Source organism: Tasmannia lanceolata, unplaced genomic scaffold (genome assembly GCF_043159265.1).
Source record: "Tasmannia lanceolata isolate RefF3 unplaced genomic scaffold, GAP_Taslan_0.1 ptg000018l, whole genome shotgun sequence".
NCBI classification, from domain to species: domain Eukaryota; kingdom Viridiplantae; phylum Streptophyta; class Magnoliopsida; order Canellales; family Winteraceae; genus Tasmannia; species Tasmannia lanceolata.
The window spans coordinates 4,531,000-4,554,210 of record NW_027518695.1 but is presented as its reverse complement, the minus strand read 5'-3'; the positions used below and the strand labels follow the sequence as shown (position 1 = coordinate 4,554,210).

Below are 23,211 nucleotides of genomic sequence, written 5' to 3'. Positions count from 1 at the left end.
ACTGTGGAGCCCACTTCGTAGGATGATCTAAACCGTTCATTTGTTGGGCGACAACGAAAATAGGTCATATCCCTAAAATTATTTCCATATGATGATCCTAACCCTCCGATCCACAGCTTATTTACGTTGTGGCCCCTCAGTACATTTATAAAAATACTAGACTTCCCAGTTCCCGCACACTTGCGTCCATCTGGGGGACCTTCGGTGGGCCATGGCCAAAAGATCATTCTGATCCATGGATAGTCCAAACGACCTAATCAGTGAACAAAATAGGCCAATCCAATGTGGGGCCCAACAGATGGACGGTTCTGATCAATGATCCCAGAATCCACACGTACATGACGTGGGGGGCTTCACGTCCCATAAAGATCATTCCGAAATTTCTTTGGGTTTTCAGGGGTTTTTTCGTCTTATGTCCAAAATCAAGTGTATATACTAATATTCCGTATATATAAGTTGCTTTTATGACTTGGAATCCACGAGAGAGAGAGGGGGGTTGCCTTTGGGTGTAAGGATTTGCCAAAGAATGGAATGCAAACGGTGGGTAGAAAGTTGGAGTTTCTCAATCGTAGATGGTAACTACACCCTTTTTTCCAACACATTCATTCAATAAGAACCATATGTGCCTTGTAATACCATCCATAATGCAATGTGGATTATGGTTGGCCGGAATCCGGCTGAGTTCTTGCTTGAATGTCACACTTTGGAACCAAGCTGACCCATATCTTTTTTTTTGGTTAGTCAAGCTTGGATCGAACCTGCACCCTCAAGGTTTAAGATACAAAGCCTCTTGTTCGAACCAAGGCACCCTCACAACCATCTATGAAATTTCTCGTATTTTTAGAAGTGATAATTCCGTCTCATTTATGTTATAATACGAGACAAAACTGAGAATATCATTTGAATGTAATGTAAGAGCTACTAGACACTGAACGATGAGCTAGTGAGAGCAAGGCGCTCCCCTCAATGAAAAATTTTCATCTCCCTCTAAAGGCTTACTTGTATAAAATTTTATATGCAAATGGTTTTGAAGCGGAATCTCATGCCACTAGGGGGCAGGGACACTTTGATTAAGGCGGCGTTAGAAAATATTCTGGCCTACTTATTTTCTCTCTGCAGATGTTCTATCGAGGTAATAATGCATATTGAGATGATTTAGAGGAATTTTCTTTGGGGAGGCTATGAAGAGAAGTCAAAGTTTCACCTCCTTGGCTGAAAGGAAATGTGCAAGCCAATCAAACATGAAGGATTACACTTCAAGAATTTAAGAGTTAACAACAAAATTCTTCTTGAAAAATGGTTGTGGAGGTTTGGGGAGGAAAGGCATCAGCAATAGGTGACACTAATCAACAATAGGTGACACTAATCAAGAGCAACTATAGAGAATGTTAAGATAGCTGGATTTTAGATGACCAACATAGATGCATCGAGTTTACCGGGATATTCTGAGGCAGAAGGTTGAATTCTGAGAAGGGATTAGACACATGGTCTACAAACTTTGGTAGGACAGATGACGCAACCGTGCAAGGATGTTTCTTTAGCGAATAGTTTTCTGGATACCTTTTGGGTGGCAAACAATAGAGATGCCGTGATGCAAGATTGTGTGGTCTGGACAGAGGATCAGGTGTTTTGGAAGGTCAACCTTAGAGTCAGTTCTTTGATAGAGAAATGGATCAGCTTACTCCTTTCTTGGAAGCCTTGAATTCTTCGGTCTACATCAAGAAGACTGGCAAGATAAAAGGATTTGGTTCTGGGGCTCGTTTGTAGTTTTCACCATCATGTCCTTCTACCGCATCCTGCTCTTAACTCTTACCACTTCGCTCTTGCACATGGTATGGAACATTCCTGCACCTTCTAGAGTATGCCTTTAGGTGAACATGTCTGGTTACGATTTTTACGGTAAGATCTTGATTGTGGATCATTGTATTCTGTATCGAGGCAGGGGAAACGGCAGATTATATGTTCATTCACTGCAGGGTAGCCAGACAAAATCGATTTAATTTTTTAGTAGTAATCTTTTTTTTTACTCAAAACCTGTTCTAAAAATCCAAAAAGAAGAGGGCCTTGATATATTATCTGACACAGCCGCCTTATTATGTAAATGTTTTATGCATTTAGAATTGAATAACAATTATCACCAAATACATAGATAAATGATATATTCCCCCCCCTTGTCTTCCCCGGGCCACCCTCTTGTGGTGTAAAAGGAGTAATCATAAATCACCAAGGACGAGCGTTCGAATCCCCCCTTGCTTACCCGATGCACGTGGTTTCCGGGTGATTGCGCGCATCCGTAGGGAAATAGTCCTACTCCCGAAGGGGTGGGGACACCTTTCGTTACCAAAAAAAAAAATACACCAAGGACAACAACAACAAAAATTACACCAAGGCCACGTTTGGATACCCACAAGATTTAGAATTGGATTTCTCACATTTGCAGTTGAGATTTGAAACTTGATCAGATCCTTAGATTTCCAAATCAGCTACAACATTGAAGAAAATTCCGATTTTCAAATCTGGTTTGCAAGACATGGTTTGAAAATCAATATTTGTGGCAATTACCTTCACCCTCGCTGCTCCCCCCCACAAAAAAAAAAGAAAAATCTCTCTCTCTCTCAATACGAACATGAGGATGATTGATATATTTTGTATCCAAAACTCAAATCCAAATCCAAATACAAAAGCATGAGATATCCAAAAGGGGCCCAAGGGGACGGGAGGGGGAGAAGAAAAGGGTGTCATTTTACATCACTTCCAAATATAAAAAAATTGAGAAAAGTAACTGCAAATTTTATTAAAATTGGATAATAAATGTTATTAAAATTGGAAGTAACTGAAATACAACAATGGGGACGAGACATCCCCTCGTGCATCCGTAGCTATACATCTGGCCCTGAGTCAAACCAGAAATGTTAGCGACATGCTCGCCCAGCCCTAAGCCTCTAAGAACATCTGGCCGAGTCAGTCTTATGGATCCCTGTTTCAAAGCAAGAGAGGCCTAAGATCAAACTACATCAACAGCAAAGCCACGTAAACCTTCCCAGCTATACTAAAACCAAAAATGTGAGCGACACGCTCACCCCAGCCACTAAGCCTCTAAGAACATCTGACCCTAAACCAGTCTTATGGGTCCCTGTTTCAAAGCAAGAGGGGTCTGAGAACAAACCACATCAATAGCAGAGCCAAGGAAACTGCTACCCCATGCACTGTATATTCTCTCGTCTTCCATAAAAGGAGGCCACCCTCAATACTCTGAAATGTGCAATCTGATGCGGGCAGCACGAAACACTGGCCATGACAAGCACAAGATGCGGGTGGCATGAAGAACTAGAACTAGCCACACACCTTACAATAAAAAAAGTCGAAAAAATAAAAACCACCTAAGTTATACAGTTGTTAGCCCTAATTAGCTTCTGTTAATCACCTCATTATCATGGTGGAGTGTGAATCAATCTAATTGATTTTGAGATCTCCAGCGAAAAATCCATGCATTCTTTTTCCAATGTTGACCAAGAGTTTCGTGGAAGTTTTGGGCATACACATGGACAGTGAGCCCCAAAATCATGCAATACCAATAGTAAAATTCGGATATTCTCCTCTTTTCCTACCATAGATTCTCACTCCTGTTTAAGAGTTTAGCCCAAAAAAGAACTAGTGAAGAAATCATACAAAGCAAACACATCATGAAATCGGAACCAGAAAATACAATTAAAAAGTGAGCCACATTTCAATACAGCCTGAAAATTAAAAACAAAAACCACTATGAAACCAAAATCTGATGACATAATAAAAACACTAATCATATAAAGCCCTGTTCATCTTGAGCATCAGGCCAAATTAGCCACGGCCCAAGCGCAAAAATCCATGGCATTTTTTTCTCATCGAAGCAAGACATATGTTGATATGACCTTAAGCAATAAACATATGCATGACCTCGAAAAATATACAACTCATAAAATTACCTGTTCTTCACAGCTCCACTTATCACAATTGTAACACAAGTTGCTCGCCACGAGGGTGGGGAAAAGAAGGAAATACGAGAGAGAGAGAGAGAGAGAGAGAGAGAGAGAGAGAGAGAGAGAGAGAGAGAGAGAGAGAGAGAACGCTAGTTGCACCTAGTTCCAGAAGCTGAAGGAGAAATGCTCATGGCGGCAGGAAGGCGGCGGGAATCAAGAGAGAAGGCCCTCACATGCCTTGATATCAGCGCCCTGTGAACCCATTATTGCTTCTCCTGAGGGGCTTGAGATAACAGTTCTCAGAGCGGCATCAAATATTGCCCTCTGAAAACTGGGATCCTCCACCTTTTTCAAAACCTCCTTCACCACCTTGAAATCGAGGCCCCCGACCACGACTAGCTTTCCAACAATCTCGCCAAAATTGGTTGGAGATTTTGGTAAATCAATACCAATGTCATCCAACATTGACCCGTAGAGCAGACACCCTGTCCCTATGTCGCGAGCCATCAGGACCTTCTGCTCAAACAAGAATTCCAATAGCTTCGCAACCGGTTCTACGCAAGGAGGGCTTTTATCCAACGCGAGAGCAATAGCTTCCTTGACAAGCTCAGGGTAACATTCCGGGGCTTTCAGCTCCTCCACACACTGTAAAGCTTCATTAAGAATGCGAACACTGAAATATTCCTCGAGAAGGGAGATGGTCTTTCTGCGCAGTTCTGCTGGGTTTGATCTAGCAGGAGCTAATGGTTTCTGAGTAACTGGAAGCACAGATGCTATAGGGGCAATTGGCTTTGCAGGTGAGGTGTTTTGAGCTGGGGGTTCAACACCCGAAACCAAACTAGAAGGACGTGTTGGAGGGCCACCACTGCCCTGCAATAATGCGCTTGTCTTACCAGCCATGAGGCCACCAATACCTTGTGGCAACAGCTTAGTATTGATGGATGCTGGTTTGGCAACCAATGGTGTTTGAACACGGGCTGCGGATTGCAAAGGAAGATTCTGCCCATCGTTCTTAAACGTTGACTTGCTACGAGGAAACTCCCAATTATCATTATCGATCCCAGGCATGCCAGGCATCTTTCTAATTCCAGGCATTCCAGGCATCATTCCGCCAGCACCAGGACGGTTAACAGGGAAACCCCCAGGGCCAATACCCCCAGCAGCACCGGCACCACGAGCATTTCGAATATTTGCAGTTGTTCCAGGCCGTAATCCAAGATTCTTCTCCGCCTCTGAATGGATTTCAATTATAGTCTTGGCTTTCACCTGTAAACCAAGGGAAAACCACGAACATTCATCAGCTGAAGATCCAACAAATGTTCAAAACCCACTTACATTCATCTTAGAATTTTCAATACTCAAGCCACATGTCGATGTTTCTGCTTTGCTAGATTGGCCAGTTGGACAATTAAGTGGTTGATCCAATTAAATGAACCACCACTTTATCGGATTCAGCTTTGCTCATCCAGGTTTTGGATCACGGAATGTTTAGAATTTCAGGTAAAGCAGACTAAGCTTCAAGAACCCTGGAAGTTTACCTCTTCACGCCGAGGGACCCAGTTGTTAGCACGCAGTTCCAGAACATCACGAACCATAAACCTCAATCGAGGTGCTAACTGAGGGTTTGTTGTCAGCTCCTTCAGCCGTTTGAAATAGGAGTCATTGACATGCCGTGACTTTGGGCTCTCATCCAACTGCCTACCAATGGTAATGAAAAATTGGCATATTGCCTCCACATTTTCTTCATCTGGACACGTCTTGCTATCATGTCCCAAAAGCTCCTGTTTGGCAGGAATTAGTTAGGCAGCTCCAAAGCAGTAAAGCATTTATAAAGAATACTTTAAGTTGTGAAATGATGTAAACCTTAACAATGTGATGGACAATTTTCTCAGGCACCATCTTCTGCTTCAAAAGCTCCCCGATAAGGCGAATGTTTCCAAGGGTGCGGAGCTTCACCATTCTTTCTTTATCTTTGCGTTCCAACTCTTGCTCTGGGGCAGTCATTTGTCTAATCTCGGCTCTTAAATTGTCCGCTCCTTCAAAGGCCTCTTGACAAATATTCAAAAGGATCCGCTTAAATGTAATTTCTTTACCACCTGGTTCTTCAGATGGAAATAGTGGGAGTTTTTCATTGAGATCAGAACAAAGGCGGGCATACATGGGACAGAATGTAGGTTCCAATACTGATTTCTCAAATATTAATGTGATAACACCCTGCATTAGCAAGTGCATTTACCAAATTAAGCAATTAGAATTATAGAAGGAACACCCTGAAAAAAAACTGTGATCTGCAAAACCTTTAAGATATCTGGTGTTGTGATTCCAGAATCAATCAACTGGTCTTTGAGAAGATCAAATTTCTCTGGGGTGAGCTTGTTCAGTATGCTGCAAAACACACACAAAAAAGAGAGAGAATCATTTTGCCACCTTAGAAAAAAAAAAGATCCACTGATATTTCAATATCAGGCCGGAATAGGTTATCCAAGGGTAAAATGATATCTAAGCTCGTCTGGTAGAAATTAATATATGATTTATGGCATGGGTAAATGATCGAAGATTCAGAAGACTAAGATTAAAAAATTCATAATTTATTACCCTTTCACTGTCTTCAAAACACGATCATTTTCAGAGAGGTTGCCTCTTCGAGCTGACCATGGCACTTCAGCCTTGATGAGAGCAGCAGGTCCACTCTGATTCAAAAATGTCAACGGTAAGAACTAATACCAGAATAACAACCAAGTAGTCAAAATGCAGAGTGAGAGAGTTCAGGAAAAGGCATGCAAGTTTCTCCAAAATGAGCAAATGAAATAGCAAATTACTTCCAGGAAAGTTCTACAATAAAGACCCAGTCAGATACTCGTGATTATTTTGTGCTGTAACATACCCATAGATCATTTGCTTTGAATTCATGACATCGTTAGCTTGAAATAGAGCAATCAATTGTCACAGGAAACCGGGTTGAGGTCATATAATACGAATAAGTACTACAGAAAATCACTTCAATAATAGCTTGAGCTCCAAGCAATTACTTACAGATGCAAACTCAATGTGGAATGGCAACACCAAGCAAAACAATTTAGAAAATAAAAGGCACCAAAATAGTAGCATTGCTGTCCTTAGCATTAAAGAATTAACATAGAGGAGAAAATAACTAGAACGAGACTAACTCTGCTCGTCCAACAACTAGAAATATAGGAAGTAGAAAATAAATCTTTGAAGTGTGAATTTTACCAACGTTGCCAGAGCGTGAAGCGAAAGCGGGAAGCGAAGGCTCTCAGGAAGGTGGGAAGCGGGAAATGTGAAGGATCGGAGAATTCTTTTTTAATAGTTAAAAATTTTTAAAAAACAAAAATTACTAAAAAATATAAGAAATAATTATATGGACCAAAGAAAATACTTTTTATTAAAAGACCCAACATTTACTTAAAAGAAAATCATTATCAGCTGAAATGCATGTGTTGACCAGTCTGTTGACCAGTGCCTACCAAGAAGAAAAAAATTTAGAAATCAAATTATGAGATTTTGTTACCGGACTTTTGAGATTTAATAATGTTTGGACATGATAGAATTTATGAATTTTTAAATTTTGAAAAATACCCCATCGTTTGGAAGTTAAGATTTTGACCCGACCTGTTTTTTCGAATTTTGTACTGGAAAGTTTGACTTTTTATCCTTTTAGATTTAGGTCTTGCAACTATTTTTAATAGATTCAAATGGAGGTTATTCCCTTATTTACATGTAAATCATAAGTACTTGAATGACTTTACATGTAAATACTAAGAAGAGAAAGAGAAGGACTAGCAAGAGACAAGGAGGGTAGATAGGAAACATGCGAGTGGGATACACGTTTCCCATAGAATGGGAATCAAATTTCACATAGAGTGGGAATCGCATTTCCCACGTTTCCGAAACGGGGTTCCCAATATTTCAATAGCTCTGAAAATTTGTCCATAGAACATCGTATAGATAAAGTTTTCCTAAGGCTCCGTTTCTTTCAACATAAAAAAGAAAGTAAAATTTGTTTTATGTTGTAAAAATGAACATAAAACAAATTTTACGTCCATTTTTACATCGAAAGAAATTGAGCCTAAATAAATTTATCCCCAATTCAGTCCTGTAAACAACCCTAAAAGCTTTTAGAAAGTCCTAGACATCCATCAAATTCTAATCCCAATTATAAAAAAAAATGCTAAATAAAGATTTTCCTAAGCCCCAAAACTCCCAAAAAAAATTGAAACACAAAACCAACTACACATTGGAAGCAACTGAACCTAAAATACTATCACCGTGCCAGAGCTGTAAGTGTAGCAAACAACCATAACTACAAAATCCATGTAGGTCGGAAATTGATCCAAAGATAAATAGAAAGGTCTAGCTGTCTAGACATCTCTCCGGTATGAACAGAAGTCAAAATGACTAATATCACCTGAGATCTGAGATTTGAATAAAGTAGTTCCAATGTCCTCATCCTCAATGTTTTCCCGTGCTCTTCATGTCAGACATAACTGAACTGTAATATCAGCGCATGAGTCATTCATATCAGCCCAACACACTCAGAATGATATACTACAGGTAATATAGAAGCTTTGGTAAGTTCACATACAAAATCGATGCAATACTATCTATTGCCATTTGCCTTTAACAGGCAGTGTACTCCCCTTACTGTGTAGAACTTTTTCTCTTCTCAGGACAGTGTGAAGCCAATGGAAGGCAAGGATCTAAATATCAAAACCAGGATCAGTATTGGCTGGAGGCCAAAATGGTTGTTATGCCTTAAATTTTTACTTTTATTTTTATTTTGCATTCACATGGTCCCAAGAAAAACAACAATTATTTTTTTAAAAGAAGACTCCAACATGTCATTCTTTATAAAGAATTTTGGCATATTTTCTATATTAACTATGCTTGGGTCAATTTTATGTCAACTCATAAGAGAAATGCTAACTGCAGCCACAAGATTTGTGACCACAGCATAAATATGGATATGCATGTAACCTGGAAATGAGTGGAACTGATAATTGATACAAAAAAGCCATTTGACAGCTTGCCTGTTTGGTTTCTGTCTCCTGTCTCCTAGGTCCTTGCCATAGATTCATGATTTGAATTTTTTAGTAGAAATTACAGACATTCCAAACGGGACAAATTGTCCCAAAAAGATGCACCTGTAAGTCTGTAACTACTGTCCTATATCATCAGCAGAACACCATATAGCATTAACCAAAAAGTCCACAATTTTTGTGGCATCCCATAAACCTCAACCGTTAAGCAATTAACTACAGAGGAAATGACATGCCAATAATTAGATGTTCCCTCTCTACCCCTTACTTTTGCCAACTGATCTGCCATTCCATTTGCAGAAAAACATAGGGCCACAAAGGCTGCCAATGCTTCAGCTTCATTTGAATCATGTTTGCCGGTCCGACCAGAGAATGCCTTTATTACTCGTTCATTTGAATCGTGGAACCCAACCACCACCACGACGGCTTGACCCGGCACTCCTATAGAGCTCCGGTTAAAATTGAGGTTTTTGCCTCACTCCAACTTTAAGAGAGGGGCCTCCCATTTGGCCTTGACAATAGACTTGGATCCTTTTTCCAAAATGACATTTCTCCGATTCCTAGTATCTCTTGGTGTGAGGACATTTCCTTGCTATTTTTTCCGAAAGAATTAGATTACTCATCGTCACCTTATCACTCGGCCCAATGCCACTGTTGTCCTAAAAAATTCGATTGTTTCTTTCCTTCCATGTTTTCCAAACCATGACAAAGGGGACAAGACTCGGAAGAATTTTTCCAGTACTTCCAAAGCGACTCCCGACCCAATCAAGAATTAATTTCCCAATTGAGCTTAGGAACACCCATTAAGCACCAAAATACTTTAAGATGGGACACCATAACTTCGGCGAGAATGAGCAATGTAACACTAAGTGATCTAAATTCTAAAGTTTCTGCCTTCCTTTTGCAAAGAATGTATCTACTAGCCAGGTGAAATCTTCTTCGGCTGAAGTCTATCACAAGTGTTATCTTTCTTACCACTGTCGTCTATGTGAATGCTACTACTCTAAGCGGAGCAATAACCGGCCAAACTTTTGCAAGGGGAGATTTACTCCCTTACACCTCCAATACAATGTGAAAGAAAGATCAGACGGAAAAAATCCCTTCGTCCCAGCTTCCAATACTCTTATCGGATTCTTGGCAAGGGATGCAAGTATTGCTAAGAGTCCATAGGAGAGAAGAAAGGATGGCTAAGAGCCCATAAGAGACAAGACAGGCGCTCAATTTCACTCTTTTTAGATTTTCTCCTAACTCCTAATATCGCATTATCCCAAGCAATTGGCACATGCCCCCATATATTCCCCCCTGTTGCTAGCTAAAAGATATAGGTCCAAACATAATAGTGACTTACCTAACCATAGATCCTCTCAAAATCTAGTACCCTCCTCACTTCCCACCCTGCATCTTGTTGAAAAAGAAGGCTTATTTTATGTTTTATAGTAATTTAAGCCTGAAAGGGTAAATCTATAATTTTACCTCTCTTATGACTTAAGTGATTAATAAGAGGGATGAACCCCCTGAAGGGGACATACCCATCCTCTTCAATTTTTCTCGTCGGTCTTAAGAAAGAAAACATGGTATCAGAGCAAGGTTAATGTGGATCAGACATAGGTGTGATCTCTTACCACGTTTTTACATTTTTTATTTATTCTTTTTTTTAATGGCATTTTTTATTTATTCTTGGAAGGAAGAGATTGGGTACTAAGGACGTGAAGATTGATGTCCCTGGACCGGGCAACTGATCTCATCAATTGTATATGACACCTCTCCCTGCAGATCTGGGATAAAAACAAGTCCGAAGTTTGGGGATCATGTAAAAAGTGTGTGGGTGCACCATGGAAGTGTAGTGTAGGTCTGAAAACATGTTGGTCGCGAAACATTTTTTGAGATCATGAATCGGTAATAGAGAAGGCCCAAAATTCCAAAGCCCTAATCTTCATTTGGCATTAGCCGGAGGGGGGACGGTCCATGTGGAAGATTCCCTAGCCTTAGGGAGGAATTTCTCTTTGTTATTATTGTAAGGGAAGCTAGGTCTTTTTAATTATCAAATCTTTTAATATTGAGTTTTAAGTCAAGGTGAGCCACAATGACACATATGATGTAATTCGCTTAAGTTACGATGCCTAGAAGGGGGAGTGTGGTGCTTCAAAATCCTAGGTGAGATGCCTAGAACCCCAAGACTGATTCTTCTTGGTTTTATTTTCCTGCATTATTCTTGATTTACTCTCTTTCATTTCTCAGTTCTTGAAACCTGTTTCTTTCCTGAACTTAGATTTGTAGAACCCTGCCTAAAGAGACCAGTACCCTACCCTTCACTTGGCCAACCAACCACCATACCTTCTGCACTCATTCACCAATTCAAAACCCCACCCCTAGACTTCCGATAGCCTTAATCTACCATGAGAATCTCTCGTAGATTCAATATCTGTTCTAAAACCATAACCTGCAGCGCAAGTAATTACAGATTCAATATCTGTTCTAAATTGCAAGACACTAGTCACACACACACAGGAATTCAAACCTAGGCCTGGTACCTTAGGAACCTATAAGCAAATCCTCTCCACCATTCATCCAATAAAACCTACAACTCAATGCCACTAGTTACCTCAAATTGAAACATCTAGGATGTAACTCAGGATTCCTAGTAGGAAATTTGATCAACTCAAATTGACACCTCTAGGATGTAACTCAAGATTCCTAGTAGGAAATTTGAGAGAAAAGCAAATGTCTTACGATATAAGGAAACTAACTTCCATGGTCACCCCAAAAAAATGGAGGCATGGCCCATCTCCATCTTACATGGTTGTTGAGAGAGTCGACACCACCTTGGATGTGCCAAAGTGAAAAATCACACATTTTTCACAGATATTAACCATTCAGACAATTGTTTAAAAAATTTGATATGGCAAAAACGGAAAAAAATTATACCAACAAAGTCCAATGGTGTCAGATGATCATCCACAGTTCATTGCAATCTTCCCCATAACCCATCCAAACAAGACCCAAGAAAATGAATGGTTTCTGATCAGCAACGGCGGGCCAAGCATGCATAGGAGATTGGGGCTGGCCACAGTTTGAGGTGGCTTTAAAGATCATCTAAGTGGTACTAATGCACCTAATTACAGTCTACATAGCAAACAATTATCACCCATGGGTTTGAATATGTCCAAACACTCATACTCGATAATAACATGCCTAAATAAAATGAATTTGACTCGGGCAAGTCAATGAATGACTGTGTGAGGTTTATATTGACTCGAGCGAGCCAAAAGTGTTTTCATTGATTTGGCAGAGCCAAAAATGATTCGAATCAAACAAGTCGACGAGATTTGAAGATCAAGTGTTCCCAAACACAAGACATAGGTCACAACATCTGCATCATCATACCAAAAAATCATTTCGGCAAGAAACATCAAATATAATAACATCCATTCAGATATTATTAAAAAAACAGTATCATACAGATTAGCATTTGAAAAAACAAATAAACGAGGATCCTAATAGATAGTGTTTCCTTCATTATAGAGTACAAACAAACATTTCATACTCTTGTTAGCTAGGAGTCATTAACTACAGAATACATTCTCAACCAAATTGTGTGACTCTTAAACCTCTAAATAAGGTCATGGAAGCTTCTAAACCTTTCTTGCACACCTCTTTTTTCTGCTGATTGGTAAATATTCAAGCTAGGCCCCTAAAACAGCATAATTGAAGTAACGAAATGCATGAAGTATTATCACCAACAATTAAACTAAAATAACCTCACATTAGCAGATTTCGGTGAGAAGTCAGTTTTAAATGTGTACTCCAAATATCATGCATTTAAAGAAGAACTTCAGAATTGAATGAAAATTATTTATTCAACCAAGTAATTCAGTGGAAATTTAAGAAGTAACAGAACTCAAACATGCAATCTCCCTCAACAAGTTACACAAATATCTATACGAATGAAAACGAACTTTACAAGCTAAAAAAGAAAAGTGCAAAAAATGAGGCAAAATTATATCAGGAATAAAATCACCCATAATGATATGATTATGTACTATTACCCCTTGTGTAGAGGAGATTTGAACTTTAGAAGAAATTTGGGAGCTTAGTTGATTAGCTTCATGTTGTCTTGGATTTGTGTACTCTTTATTTTCTCGAATTGTTTCCCAAGACCTCTCCTCTCCAGAGGTGGGCAATGGCCCTGAACGGCCACGCCAATCACGATTGTCTGGCTCAGAATACCGACTTTGAGATTGACCTTGCAGCTAGAGAGAGAAGAGTGTTACACAAATTGCCAGCACATAGAAAGCATAGAAGAGATAACTTGTTGAATCTAAAATTTTTCAAGCAAAACTAATACAGAGAAATGCCACATGCAATCACGCAAAAACCCAGTTGTGGTACATGTGCATGTTAAAAACAGCATGCCCTAAGGAGCTGTTTCGTCCCATCAAATGGCAATTCATTGCTTCCAAGAAGCAACTGGTTGACTGCCTCTAACATGCTTACAAGAAGCAATATGATTTCCAACATCGATGGTAATAAGCACGAAAAGTAGCAGATATAAACAGAAGACATGGAAAGCAACAAAGTAGTGTTTAGTTGCTCCACCATCTTCATAAATAAAACATAGAGAACAGTTCCTACTTCATAAAAAAGGAGGGAAGGAAAATCCAAACTACAACAATTGGATGCAAAGGAACTCACATTGGCATCTCCGTGTCCCCAAGTTTGGTCGTCGCCAAAAAATTCAGCCTCAATTTCTTGTTTGATTTTCAAGATGTCATCAGGAACATCAACAACCTATGGAGACAGCATAATAAGAAAATCAAGCCAAAATGAGTACCTGTTTAAAAGTGATATATTATATTTACATGTACATGTGTACACGTACATTTTTTTAAGGGAATTGCTAGCGTCCATCGCAAAAGGCATTTTGCATTTGGTCTGTCGCATATCAGACAAGCCACCTCATGAATGGAGACAAAAGCTGTTGTCTTCATTCACGAGGTGGCTGGTCTGACATGCAACAGACTAGCTGCGAAATGCCTTTTGCGATGGACCCCAGCAAATCCCTTTTTTTAATGGTGCACATAAATGTTATATTTTGACCAACTAATGATAAATTACTGCACAAGGACCTCAAACAAGTGCGTCAACTAAAACAATTAATAATAATAATAATAAGCTGCATAAAAAAGATAAACTCTTAATAACTAAAATGAACTGTATTTAGAAGTACATTTTACAAGGGGAAAAAAACAAAACAAATGCGATCTCTTAAATAGAATGAAGAAAATTAGATTGTTTAAACATGCTCCTGCGCCATGATCTTAGTTGCAAGAAACCAATTTAAGAGTTGAAAAACGTGTTCCATAACTGAATGCAATCTGGTTTACCGACATGGAATGTGTAGGAGCAATGCAGGGGTAAAGTGAAAAAACATAGGGAAACCACGAGGGAAATACAAGAAAACACATCTCCCCAAGACATGGATTGGAAATAAATCAGTTCATTATCCCACCATTTCCCATTAATTCGCTTTCTATCTCTTCATTATCATTTTCTCATTCTGCCGCTGCTTGTCTCAATTTTTACTTTTGGGCATTTGGCAATCTCTCTAGTGATTGCCAGTGATGATGAATATCTGAGCAAACGTTACGAAAAAAACAACTTCGGAAACCAGCATACATGTAAAAAAACTCTTCCTATTAGATAACGAGCATGGCGAGCCCAAACTACTCATATGAGCATATAAGAAGCATGCAAGAGAAAGGTACTGGCAAACCATAAAGTGGCATACCTCCCTGAGATGTAGGAGCTGGTCTCGTGTATACCGAACACGCTCACGACCCTCGAACCATGGGTCTCCAGCCTATAACAGAAGAACAATTTGTTTAGAGTTAGTCTCCAATTAATAATTTGACTATATAGTATGAATGAGAAAATAATATAAACAAAAAAAAAATGTTCATTCTCAAATGTGAAAACAGTCACGACTGGGGTCAGAATGATGCATTTTGTTGGGGTCTCGAAGTTGTGGATTGAAGGTGATTCTCTAAACATTGTTTGATGGCTCCGTGGAGAAGTTGTAACCCTTTGGAGATTCAGGCATTTGTTAAGAGAGATTTCTATTATTTAGGGGAGCGTTCCTTCTCCCATATCCATAGAACAAAATGTTTCTCCTAGACATCCTGACGGTTTCGTTTTTTTTTTCCAGTTCAATCCAAACTATTCATCCAGAACAAACAAGACACAGTGAAACGGCCTGTTTCAGACGAAAATGTGAGAGATTTCTTGGCAATTTCCAGATTCAATTTTTTGCAACAATTTCTTTTTTTGGTTTTTCCTGTTTACCCTCTTTTAGTTACCATTTTGTGTTCATTTAAAGGACATTTTATGTCTTTTAACCCTCCCAAAACAAATGATAGGGCTAAAAACACATCAAAAGCACTCATTTTTACAGCTTTACAAAAGTCATTTCTTCCTTAAACATCTACCCCTCATTTATATTTGGCACTGGTGTGATGATTTGTGAGTGTTATTGATGTTTTCTCACTGAATTTAACATTAATTAGGCTCATCGCGTGCCAATTTCATGCATATGGAAGATGTTTTAAGCAGTAAATTGTGTCTTTAAAAAAATCCAACAGCCGTAACGCCTTTTCCAAAACAGAACACTGGAATGGAGGAAACATCAAATCATTCATTCCAGTAGCATAATGAAATGACCATCAGAACGGAATTAATTACTACAATTATAAGTTAATTCTGAAGCTCCCTGAAGGTTCGACGCTCCAGCTTCCCACTAACCTAGGTTATTAAGTGTAAAATCAAGAAATCTCTTGTAAAAATATCACGCATGTGTACCAATCAAAAAGGAAAAAAATATCACGCATGTGTAAACCTATGAGTTTAGGAGAGAGGGAGGGGGACAAAAATTGCACATGAAGAACCAAGTCAAGTACAAGCATTAGCACAAAGTTTCTCATTAAAAAGTAAAATACAAGTAAACGCTTCACATGTCGATGAAATTAAATATCAAAGCATAAGAAAGTGGAAATTAAAAATGGTTCAGGCCCGAGTAATGAAATAAGGAGGTCAGAAAATAAGGGGTCATTAGAATAAAATCCAAAAATAGGAGGAAAAAGTCATTAGTGAAAGAAGACTCCAGAAGGTGCATGATACATGAAGGTGCAGGTAAAGCGGCTACAGATACTCGGTAGCTAACGATTCCACCCTCAGAGCAAAAAAGAGAAAGAAAAAAAAATCCCTACTGAAAAGCAAATGTCTGCATCCATCAATCGTAGTTGACTTGAACTTTACAGAAATAAATAATAAAAAACACAAAAGAAACCCAAGCAGAAATATCAGTTCATTAGATTCTTGTCAATAACAGTTAGAAAGAAGCAAAATCTAATGCGCATGCCTGCGTCCTCATGCATTATTCACACAATCAAAATAAAAAAGGAAAGCACTAAATACCAGTGGATTACGAACTACCTACAGAAAACCTTTTTTAACATTGATCTGTTATTATCGCCTTACATCCAACTTCACAACGATTAATAACACAAAGAAATCAAGTATAAATCCACCAAGGATGCCATATCAAGATCGAAAATCCGCCTCACAAAATCCAATCAACCAAGCTTACAAGCTAAATAACAACATCAAATCAAATAAACAAATCAAGAAAATAATCGAACGCATGCGCATGTCTCGAGAACAGAAATAATCAATAAGATACATAATAACAACGATCGAAAAACAAAAAAACAATCCATCGGATTCAGTAACGTGAATATCGTCAAGATATTCAAATCTTAGCCAAAGACGGAGCAGTAAATCAATATCTGGATAAAAAGGAGCGATTTTTACGATAGGAGAAGGAAGAAACCCTAGATCTGTAGGTATCGTTAGGGTTTTATGAGTTCTAACCTTGAAAGATGTAGGAGCGCCATGAGGACGGAGGATCTGGAGATCGGAAGAAGAGATCGAAGAGGAATTTCCGAAAGCAGAATCCAAACGAGGGCCAAGGAATCGAGAGCCTCGGTTACCTCCACCACCAGGACGTAAGCTCAGGACCGTCTGATCTGCCTGCATAACTCGATCGTGGCCGTCGGATTGCCGGAAAAAAGGAAAGAGAGATCGGGTGGGAGAAAAAAGAGAAGAAAGGAGTGGAGATATCAAAAGGAGAGGGATAAGGGATTTGAAAGGGGATTGTCTAAGAAGATGGAGAGGAGCCTTTCTTCTAAAAGGACTCTCTCTCGCGGCTGCAAAAGAGGAAAGGGGAAAGAGGGGAAGAGGAAACCCCAATTTATAGTGGCTGTATAATATATTTTATTGGGGAAATGATATATTTGCCCCCTTTTCTTTGCTGTTCTACTCCTTTTAGTGTAAACAGTAGTCATAAATAAACTAGATGGGGGCGGACGGGAAAGAAAATGGTCAGAATATATTACTTCCATTTTACTTTTACTAATTTTTTTGTTAAGTGGTAAAAGACGTCAGTGTCCTACACGGACTGGTTATCTAACCCAAGTTTTTTTGTTGACGAAATTGCCCTCCTAATTCTGAACCATATATGGAGAAAGAGATTGTGAGCAGCCCCTCATATAAGCTTATATGAGGTGACTGCTAAAAATCATGGTGGGCCCACATTTTTTGGGTGATCCAAACCGGTCATTTGATAGGCCCTGACATAGATAGGGGGTGCCCAAAAAATCAGCTCCATAGGATCGTCCCAACCCTTCGAACTGTGGAGGTGAAAGAGGGGGAAATTGACGGGTAAGTGGGCAAATTTATACCTGCCCATTTCCCCCTCTTTCTCCTCCACAGTTCGAAGGGTTGGGACGATCCTATGGCGCGGATTTTTTGGGCACCCCCTATCTATGTTAGGGCCTATCAAATGACCGGTTCGGATCACCCCAAAAATGTGGGCCCACCATGTTTTTGGCGGTCACCTTATATGAGGGGCCGCTCACAATCACTTTCCCCTATATATATATATATATATATATATATATATATATATATATATATATATATATATATATATATATATATATATATACGAGAAAAGTGTAGCTACACTTAGCTACACCGACGCCTTAAAATACAGTGGGCCCCACATTGTTTTGGTGATGCAAACCATTCATTTGATGGGCTCTCACATAGATAAGGTGCGCCTAAAAAATCAGCTCCATAGGATCATCACAACCCTACGATTTGTTGAGGCAAAAATGAACATGTAAAAACCTTCACAAATCTGTCCATTTTTTACTCCATAGTTTGAAGGGTTGGGATCATTCAATGGAGCTGATTTTTTAGGCACACCTTATCAATGTGAAGGCCTATCAAATGAATGGTTTGGATCACCCAAACAATGTGGACCCACTGTATTTTAAGCCGTCGGTGTAGCTAAGTTAGCTACACGTATGTGTAGCTTCACTTAACTCTCTCTCTCTCTCTCTCTCTCTCTCTCTCTCTCTCTCTCTATATATATATATATATATATATATATATATATATATATATATAAGAGAACAGTTTCTACACACAAGTGTAGATAAGTTATCTACACACTAGCTTACAATACAATGGAGGGCATATTGTTTGGTTGATCCAAACCATTCATTTGACTGGCCCTCACATAGATAGGGTGCCCACAAAAAAATCAGCTCCATAGGATCATCCCAACCCTATAATTTGTGGTGGTAAAATGGACGTGTATAAACCTTAACAACTCTGTCCATTTTTTGCCTCCACAGTTCGAAGGGTTAGGATATCCTACGGAGCTGATTTTTTGTGGACATGCTATCTATGTGAAGGCCAATCAAATGAATGGTTTGATATATATGAGAGAACGGTTTCTACACACTAGTGTAGACAAGTTATCTACACACTAGCTTAAAATACAGTGGAGGCCTACATTGTTTGGGTGATCCAATGGTCCTCACATAGATAAGGTGTCAACAAAAAATCAGATCCATAGGATCATCCCAACCATTCAAACTATGGAGGCAAGAAATGGACTAATCTGTGAAGGTTTATACACGTCCATTTTACCTCCACAAATCGTAGGGTTGGGATGATCCTATGGATCTGATTTTTTGTAGACACACTATCTCTGTGAGGACCAGGATCACCCAAACAATGTGGGCCCCCACTATATTTTAAGCTAGTGTGTAGGTAACTTACCTACACAAGTGTGTAGGAAATGCTCTCTCTCTCTCTCTACATATATATATATATATATATGAGAAAAGAGAAGGCACTGGAGTAGATATCTTATCTACTCCCAACCTTAAAATAACAGTTGGGGCCACATTGTTTGGGTGATCCAAAGCATTCATTTGATGGGCCCTCACATAGATAAGGAGTAGAGGAGTAAATAAGTTATCTACTCCAGGGGGTACCTTCTCTTTTCTCCCAAACAATGCTTTAGATCACCCAAACGATGTGGCCCCAACTGTTATTTTAAGGTAGGGGATAGATAAGTTATCTACCCTCTCTCTCTCTCTCTCTCTCTCTCTCTCTCTCTATATATATATATATATATATATATATATATATATATATATATATATATATATAACATTTCCTACACACTAGCTTAAAATACAGTGGGGGCCCACATTGTTTGGATCACATAGATAGGGTGATCCAAACCATTCATTTGAATGGTCCTCACATAGATAGGGTGTCCACAAAAAATCAGGTAACTTACCTACACAAGTGTGGAGGAAATGTTTTCTCAATATAGAAGTAGAAAGTACCAAGTACACCCGTAAATATCTACCAAAAAACATGGCAGGTACGCGAGAAAAATACCTGCTTCTATGAGGTAAAATTTACCTGGATTCAAAGCTTAAAATGTCAAGATTTTATATGGGGTGCAGCCCGCCGGCCCTACAGCTCATTCCTTTTAAAAAAGTACTGTGTGGCCCACTCAATATGATGATCCAAACCGTCTATTTTTTGGGCACAATGCCTATAGATCGGATGGTTAGGATCATCCCGTGGAAATGGTTTTTTGGGGCACAACCTATTTGCCTCGTGGATGGTTTGGATCATCCTATGGAATGGGACGTACAATAATGTTTGAAAAATAGCTGACTACACGGGCACACACCATAGAAAAACTCGACGATGTAGTAAGTCAGTTAATTAATAGCTACAAAAATATGAGATATCATATGGTGTGTGCACATGAAGTCCAGTACTTTTCGAAAAGTACCGTTGAGTCCACTTCATAGTTCATGTGTTGGGCTACAACGTAAATAGGTTGTACCTCATAAATCATCTACATAGGATGGTCCTGACACTTCGATCTACAAAAAGGGACTGCACATTGTAGAAACATCCATAGATCGGAGGGTTACTTTCATCCTATGGACATGATTTACACGGTACAACCTATGCATGTTGGGGGTCATGTTTTGAATGGTTTGGATCGACCTATGAAGTGTTTCATAGTATTTTTTTGAAAGATAATGGACTTCAGGCACACATGCATACTAATCTTGCAAAAATATTTACATATGTAAGGCATTTAATGACTAAAGAGAAATGTGTTCATAAGGTATGTAACAGTTAACTTTCAAAAGGTATTTAACAGTTGAGAAAACTTTACATTTACAAGCTTTTAAATAGCCTCAATCGTCAATCAAGTTTTCCTAGCATTAAACTAGCCAAAAGTACCCTTATAAACCACCAAAAATACACCAATTATCTAATCCCATTCCTAAAATCCAGCTTGCTTCTTAGGGATACTTTAGTTAATTAAAAGCCCCACATCTCTGTGTTGTCTTCATCTCCCTCCTTTCCCTTCGCACAGGGAGGCTTGGCTCACCTTAACAAGCCTCTAACATTTTGTTTTCTTCTTCCCAACTCTAATCTCGCAGGTACTTATCAACTGGTATCAAAGCTAGCTTGATCTTGGTATGAAAAACAAGAATCAACCCAAGAAGAAATCAGCAATGGAAGAGTGAGTGGAGAAGTTGTTAGACTCTGTTAACAATTTGGTGGAGATGTTTTCCTATTAATAGACAATCAAAACAAGAAACCAGTGAAGATGAGGATTTTGGCTCCTAGGATATCTCTTCCGACGTGGGATTCAAAGTAAATGATCCATCAAGGTCTCAAATGTTAGTATTTTAATACTAAAGAAAATTAAAATGAAAAGACATTTGCTTTTGCAAAAGCTTCTTTTTAATTTTGAACTTCCCACCCAAAATTCAAAATGTCAAATTGATTCTATTCTCTTGCACTTTCCCACCAAAATCATTTAAACTTTTGAAGGTAGCTCTCTTACCTCTTAAAAGTTTAGTCCAAGATGGGAAGTTGAGAAAAATTCTCCCATCCATATAAGAGGGAGTGTTGAGCAAAGGCTTGGGTCTTTCAAGGGCATTCAATTTGTTTGCCTTTGGTGTTTTACAAAGAACAAGATCAAATAAAAAAAAACACACACACACGCGCGTGCGCCGAGCCGTGCCGTGTCGGGTCGGGGCGTGGGCGCGGGTGCGTGTGTGTTGGGTTGGGTTGGGTTTTCTAAACGGATTTTTTATTTATAAATCCAACGGTCATGTCTCTTTAGTTTTAACTTAATCCAACCGTTACAACCCTCTTAAGTAACGTTTAAAAAAAAAAACCGGCAATTTTTTAAATGACGTTTTTAAAAAGGTGTCTCTACTGTTTTAAAGAGGTGTCTTCAACAGACACGTTTTCTCTATAAAAAGAGATTGTTTCCAACGTCTTGAAATACAGTTCTTACATCTGTTTTAGAATCTCTCTTTGGTTTTTTTAAAAAAAAACAGATAGACGAGCCTTTCATCTCTGCTGATTCGTTTTTCCATCTCTATTGAGTCGTTTGCAAAAACAGAACAGTTTCCTTTCTGTTATTTTTGTTTTCTTTTCTCTGTTCTGTTTTATTTGTTGGGCATTCAGAGTGTTCGCTGTTTGGTTCGGATCTATCTGATTGTGCACTTCAGATAGATAGCGACGGTGCATCGGGCTGTTGTATCCTGGGGGTGATTGCGTTCGGATCTGTTGCACCGGAGGGTTTTCCGCAGAGGCGCAAAATCACCTTAAAGAGAGCGACCTAGTCCGTGCCTCAACTCGCCGCATCGAAAAGGTTATACTAATCATCTATTCTTTCTGTTTTTCACAGAAATCAGTAAACAGGTACGCCATATTATTTATATTAAGAGGAAAATCTCATAACAATTTTAAGGTGATTTCCGTTTCTGTTTTCCTCTTTCTAAAATATGGCATCCCATGATGAGATTATATCGGATTCCTCAAATCCGAATAAGCCTTTTCGATTTAGTGGTGCTAATTTTAAGAGATGGAAGAAGAAAATATTTTTCTATTTATCCACCAAGAAAGTAGCCCATGTTTTGGAAGACCCAAAGCCTTGGCGATCAGAACTTGAACCAGTTAGATCTACTTTGAAAAAGAACTGGACAGATTCTGATTTCCTATGCCAAAACTTTATTCTCAATTGCCTATCCGACGAATTATACGATTTTTATAGTGACTGTAAGGATTCCATGACACTTTGGGAAGCCTTACAAAAGAAGTATGATACGGAAGAGGCCGGGTCTAAAAAAATATGCTGTAAGTAAGTATTTTCGATATTACATGGTAGATGAGAAGACGGTGATTTCTCAAACTCACGAGTTGCAAAAACTTGTTCATGACATTCTAGCAGAAGGAATGATTATAAGTGAACAATTTCAAGTTGCAGCCGTGATTGACAAATTACCCCCTTCTTGGAAAGAATTCAGAAATTCCCTTCTTCATAAAACTAAGAAATTATCTATGGAAGGTCTTCTTGTTCGTCTTCGGATCGAAGAAGAAAACCGTAACCAAGATAAGAAAGAAGGGAATACTGAAATTGTAACTAATGTAAATGCCATTTCTGAAGTTAAGAACCAAAATCAGAAACCGCAAGTGAATCTGAAGCCCAAAAAGAAGTTAAAGAAAAAGCAACAGAACCAAAACCGAGGTACCTTCAAGCGTCCGAACCAAAACACAACTTCTGGAAAGAATGACTATTCCAAAATTGTGTGCTATATTTGTGGGCTCAAGGGTCATATTGCACGGATGTGTCGACTTAAGAAGACTGCACTAATCCCTCAAGCCAACGTGATAGAAGAGCCACTTGTGGCTATGATCACTGAAGTGAATATCGTTGGAGGATCTGA

At 39.0% G+C, this 23,211-nt stretch overlaps 1 protein-coding gene across 1 annotated transcript; it reads right to left on the bottom strand.

Moving 5' to 3' along the window:
* Nucleotides 1-3,686: 3,686 nt before the first annotated feature.
* On the bottom strand, nucleotides 3,687-17,293 carry LOC143851721 (eukaryotic translation initiation factor-like). Its single transcript, XM_077361205.1, has 9 exons — nucleotides 16,940-17,293; nucleotides 14,802-14,873; nucleotides 13,706-13,801; nucleotides 13,060-13,263; nucleotides 6,552-6,646; nucleotides 6,254-6,341; nucleotides 5,820-6,170; nucleotides 5,495-5,737; nucleotides 3,687-5,222 (listed from the first exon to the last, which is right to left on the bottom strand). Exons 1-9 carry the CDS (start codon nucleotides 17,102-17,104, stop codon nucleotides 4,170-4,172), a joined length of 2,367 nt encoding a protein of 788 aa, XP_077217320.1. The 5' UTR covers nucleotides 17,105-17,293; the 3' UTR covers nucleotides 3,687-4,169.
* Between the last annotated feature and the right edge of the window lie 5,918 nt (nucleotides 17,294-23,211).